The following is a 4,896-nucleotide window of genomic DNA, read 5'->3' as shown; positions in this document are numbered from 1 at the left end:
TGCCGATTTCACTCCCCTCCGTGTCGATCTTCTTACCTCCCTCACCTCACCGCTTGCGACTTCGTTCCCTCGCCGTCGATCTCCCCACGGCGGCTCTTTCATTCCATTCCGTCGATCTCCCTCCGTCTCTCTCGTCTACATCTCTGTCTTTCTCTGTTTAATCTCAGGTCAGTGGCTGTGAGTCCAAACTCCAAAGGTAAGTCTTCACTCTTTCCAGGCTTTGCTACTTCTTCGTTCTGTTGCGAAATGAGAACCGTTCAGGTTGCTCTGCGAACCCTTGGCGGTGGCTTATCTCGGAGATTAAAGCAACCTTCTGTGCTCAGAAACCTTTCCACAAACGCCGCTCGTGGTAATTTCTCACTTGTTTTGGAGAATCCATGAATTTATGATTTATACTGTGATTGCTGAAGTTCGTTTCGACTTTGGGGGAAATTCATCAGGTTTATTCTAGGCTAATGTTGCTCAAATGTGTTCTGTTTGGATATTGGTCTTACGAACCTCACGTTTGGTTGTATGAATGATAATGTGCTTCAGGGCATGTATTTTACAACTTTCGTGTTTAAAACTTTTATACAGATAGTGGCTTTGATAATGATAAGGGAAAACCTGATTCGTTTGAGTCTATTGATGACTTCGAACATCGGATATTTGGGGGCGTTTCTATGGGCGATTCCGGAAATGATGCTTTCTTTGAGAAGCTTGATAGACTTGGCAAACCTCGTGAAAGAATAGGTTCGAGACCGAGTGGAGGAAACAATTTTCATGCGTTGCATGGTCTGGAAGATGATCTTACCACGCTGTCAGATGGGATGGATGGCAAGTTGAAGAAAGCTTCCACTTATTTTGAGTATGATCCCGAGGAAATTGCACAAGATAATTATACTTTCAGAGCAGATATGTCTTTTAAGCCTGGATCAACATACGAAATCAAGGCATGTAGCTGAGCAACTAATTTTTCTTATACTTGTTAAGAACTTACATTTATTGTTCATAGCTTCTATTTTTTATTACACTGTGATTACGTGATGCCAATCCGAGCATAGCCAGGCACTCATTACCATATAAAATTTATGATTACATCACCTAAAGATTCACTTTTACTAGAACCAATCCATCTTTTCTTTAAGATGCATGCTAGGTGAATTTTATGGCCAACTGTGTCTGGATGGTTACACTCGGATTGGATGATCTGTGATGGATATGAACTTCACTATATTATCATTTTAGGGTGCTTGGTACCTCTCTGCACCTTTTGTAGATGATTTTGTGTTATGTTACCATTATTCTAAGTACTTTTGAATGTATACAGGATCTGGATCTAACAAAGCCAGGTGTACGTAAACCTTCCAAAAGGGTCGAGTTTCAGGTGACAACGGAGGAGGCCTTAAGAAAAGCTGATTTCAGGGTGAGCATTCCTGAATTTCGTTTACCTTGCCATTTTACTAATCCACTGTCTCATTTCATTATGGGACTAGGACTAAAACATGATTGAAATTAGTGGTATGGTAACACTAATATACCTTTTGATCCGTTGCAATCGTCTCCCGTAGCTGCATAGTTGAATATGAATGTCTTATGGTATGAACTTCTCATCTATTAAGTATCGTAGCGTATGAACTAAAAAAAGAAGGGACATAGGTTTAGAAAGAAATCTAGTCAATTTGAGCAGTTCAGAAATTTTGAAGTATAAGAAGCGACAAGTTGGAATAGGGTTGTTTACTTCTGGTTTTCTGCACAGTTCCATTTAAGAAGTGGCAGGGAGTGTGCACATCTGTGTTTTTATCAAAACTGTCCGATCCTAGAACAGTAGAAGCCGTTTGGTTTGAAATTTGGTCTGTCATAATAGACATAGTGTAGTATTGTCATCAGTAGCCATGGACCATCAAACTTTTTATATAAATTGCCGTTAATCAATTCACGAGTTTCTGATCTGGACAGTGTGCGGTTGTATTTTTCAATTGGTAAGATCATGCAATGGCCTCTGAGAGAAAAGTTGCTCGTTTGTAACATTATCTGGTTATAGGATTATTACTATTATTTTCAGTGCTACCAAAAATAGTCTTCCCATAATTTAGTCTTTGTGGGCATTGAAATTTAGTGTTGTCCATAGCTCTATTTAGGAAGTTTATTTATAATATGGAGTACCTGTCCAAGCAAATAAAACACTTGATGGGAGTTAAATCATATTTTACCGCTGCTGTAGGCATATTTAACGAGTAGTTGTTTGCAGAATGTTAGATTTTTGGCGAACTTTATAACCGAAGCTGGGATCATTCACAAGAGGAGCAAGGTAAACTTTTTGTACAAAAATCATGTTTCGAACAAATCGAGTCATCAACCTTCATTGTATTTTATCACTTCAACAATTTGCAGACACGTATCAGTGCCAAGGCACAGAGGAAAGTTGCACGCGAGATCAAAACTGCACGAGCATTTGGCTTAATGCCCTTCACAACAATGGGAACCAAATCATTCCTTTTTGGCAAAAGCATGGAGAATCTTGATACGGACTTTGCGTATGAAGTTCCCGACGATAATACCGATGCAGATGGAGGACGCCCGCTCAAATAAAACCGTGCTTTTAGATGGTCGTGAATGTGAATTATTTCCCTCCCTCACCCTTGCCTTTCTTCGAAGTTATCATCATACTTCAAGCCCCCAGAATCCATCCTGCAAATTTGTTGCAACCAGGAAGATATTGCAGAAACTCCATAGTCAGTCTTTCATCGAGACATTCTAAAATTTTGTTTTATATATTGCTTCTCTGGTTGGAAGCCAATTAGGCAATTACTCTAATTTGTGTGTTTGTTTTTCTTTTGCCTTATATTATGTAAAGGTGAGTTAACTCATCAGCTAGAAATTGGAGCAGGTTGTTAGTTCTAAACAGAAAATGGGATTAGTTACTCCATTGACATGTTAGGCAGAATAAAATGGCGTATTAACTGAAGATTAGAAGATTTTAATTCAAATCTTCTCCAGGCCTTGTTGAAAAATATTTTTCATAATCCCTTCTAACAGCTGCACTGTGCTACCAATCATGGTGTGAAAATTTTCACACTATTCATTTGCATTTGATTTTGAATGCCCTAACATCGACATCCAACGATTTTTAACCGATCCATGATTTTTATTGTTTGTTTTCCCCTTCCCTGCATTGTTCAAAGCCGAAAGTGTTCGAGCAAAGGACCTGGGGAACTCGGTTTTAAAATTTGTGTATTGAACTATGCTTAAGTTGTCTAAGTATAACAATACATTTGGTCTAATTCTATGTATGTTCAATATACCGATCAAGGACTCATAATAACAAGGGACACTTGACTATAAACCTGATGAAGCATATGCATTTTTAATATTGGTTTTGCCATTGTCGATCAATCTTTAAGATTGCAAGAGATGGTGTTAATAGAACCATACGAAAAAGACATAAAACAGCAAAGAAAGCTTCCCTTGATGGATAAAGATGAAAACTTTTCACGCATCAAAGATAAATCACACTCATAATTTACAAATTTTCTGTGTGGCTTTAATCATTCAGTAATATAATCATGGTTCAACAAAACCATTCATTCTAAAACTCAATCCTAAAACATGAAAGTTGCCAAAAAAAAAAAAAAAGGAAAAAGAAAAAAGCCCCACATACGAAAACACATAATTATTGACAAAAATAACTCATATTACGAATATGTTTATTGGTATCTCCTCAAGAAACGAAAGAGATAACAAATTTACTCAAATGGATCATATAAAGCTATAAGGATTACTAAACTTCAAGATTTCAAGAAGATCACCTTCCTGGAAATCGGATCATTGAGCCTCTGATCTGATTCACAAACGAAAAAGAAGAAACCCAAATTACTCCGACCGATTTGCATACCTCTCAACATTCACATTGCCATCGCTGAGGTTAATTCCGGCCACGGGTTCACCCAATCCAAAGCTCACCTCTGCAAGCACATCAGGATCGCTGTAATGCGTTACGGCTCTTACAATAGCCCTAGCCCGTTTTTCTGGATCGCTGCTCTTGAACACGCCGGAGCCGACGAATACTCCGTCGCAACCCAATTGCATCATCATCGCCGCATCAGCCGGAGTTGCAATTCCTCCAGCTGCGAAATGTACCACCGGCAGCCGGCCGAGCTGTTTGGTCTGCATCACCAAGTCATACGGTGCCCCAATTCGCTTTGCGTAACAGAAAACTTCATCATCGTCCATATTCCTCAGCATTCTAATGTCTCCCATCACAGACCTCACATGCCGAACAGCCTCGACAATATTTCCAGTTCCGGCTTCGCCTTTGGTACGAATCATCGCCGCGCCTTCGCGAATTCGGCGTAGCGCTTCCCCTAAATTTCGGCATCCACATACGAAGGGGATCCGAAAATTATGCTTGTTGATGTGGTTCTTATCATCAGCTGGAGTCAGAACCTCGCTCTCGTCGATGTAATCGACGCCGATGGCTTCAAGGATTTGAGCTTCGACGAAATGACCAATTCGAGCATTGGCCATGACAGGGATGGTCACGGCTTGCTTGATTTCCTTGATTAATCGAGGATCGCTCATGCGAGCGACTCCACCTTGAGCCCTAATGTCGGCGGGAACTTTCTCGAGGGCCATGACGGCGCAGGCACCGGCCTCTTCAGCGATTCGAGCCTGCTGAGCATTAACGACGTCCATAATTACGCCGCCGCGAAGTATTTGGGCCAAACTGGCCTTGACGGAGAAGGGAGATTTCTTGGTAGCCTCACAAATGACACCATTTCCGTAAACGGTGACTACGCCAGTGTCCGCCATTAATGGAAAAAGAAGAAGAAGAGAAGGAGAAAGAGAGGAGAGGTTAATTGAAAATTGATTTAGAAAAAAAGAATATCAATATTTAAGAGAGAGGTGTTAATATAT

At 40.3% G+C, this 4,896-nt stretch overlaps 2 protein-coding genes across 2 annotated transcripts; one reads left to right on the top strand and one right to left on the bottom strand.

Annotated features, from left to right (window-relative positions):
* Positions 1–2,947, top strand: LOC120088393. Its single transcript, XM_039045655.1, has 5 exons — positions 1–349; positions 577–932; positions 1,310–1,405; positions 2,231–2,290; positions 2,374–2,947. The coding sequence occupies exons 1-5, from the start codon at positions 247–249 to the stop codon at positions 2,569–2,571; spliced, it is 813 nt and encodes a 270-aa protein (XP_038901583.1). The 5' UTR covers positions 1–246; the 3' UTR covers positions 2,572–2,947.
* A 500-nt stretch (positions 2,948–3,447) lies between these two features.
* On the bottom strand, positions 3,448–4,872 carry LOC120088392 (probable pyridoxal 5'-phosphate synthase subunit PDX1). Its single transcript, XM_039045654.1, has one exon. The coding sequence runs from the start codon at positions 4,789–4,791 to the stop codon at positions 3,853–3,855; it is 939 nt and encodes a 312-aa protein (XP_038901582.1). The 5' UTR covers positions 4,792–4,872; the 3' UTR covers positions 3,448–3,852.
* Positions 4,873–4,896: the final 24 nt, after the last annotated feature.

The sequence above is a fragment of the Benincasa hispida genome, chromosome 10, assembly GCF_009727055.1.
Source record: "Benincasa hispida cultivar B227 chromosome 10, ASM972705v1, whole genome shotgun sequence".
NCBI classification, from domain to species: Eukaryota; Viridiplantae; Streptophyta; class Magnoliopsida; order Cucurbitales; family Cucurbitaceae; genus Benincasa; species Benincasa hispida.
Note: the sequence above shows the minus strand (reverse complement) of the source record. Positions and strands in the feature narration are given on the sequence as shown.

Bases quoted from the DNA above. Each gene is read 5' to 3' on its own strand.
- LOC120088392 (XM_039045654.1), bottom strand. From the start codon at position 4,791: ATGGCGGACACTGGCGTAGTCACCGTTTACGGAAATGGTGTCATTTGT.
- LOC120088393 (XM_039045655.1), top strand. From the start codon at position 247: ATGAGAACCGTTCAGGTTGCTCTGCGAACCCTTGGCGGTGGCTTATCT. The intron at 933-1,309 runs GCATGTAGCTGA...GAATGTATACAG, and splicing joins GATCAACATACGAAATCAAG to GATCTGGATCTAACAAAGCC. The intron at 2,291-2,373 runs GTAAACTTTTTG...AACAATTTGCAG, and splicing joins TCATTCACAAGAGGAGCAAG to ACACGTATCAGTGCCAAGGC.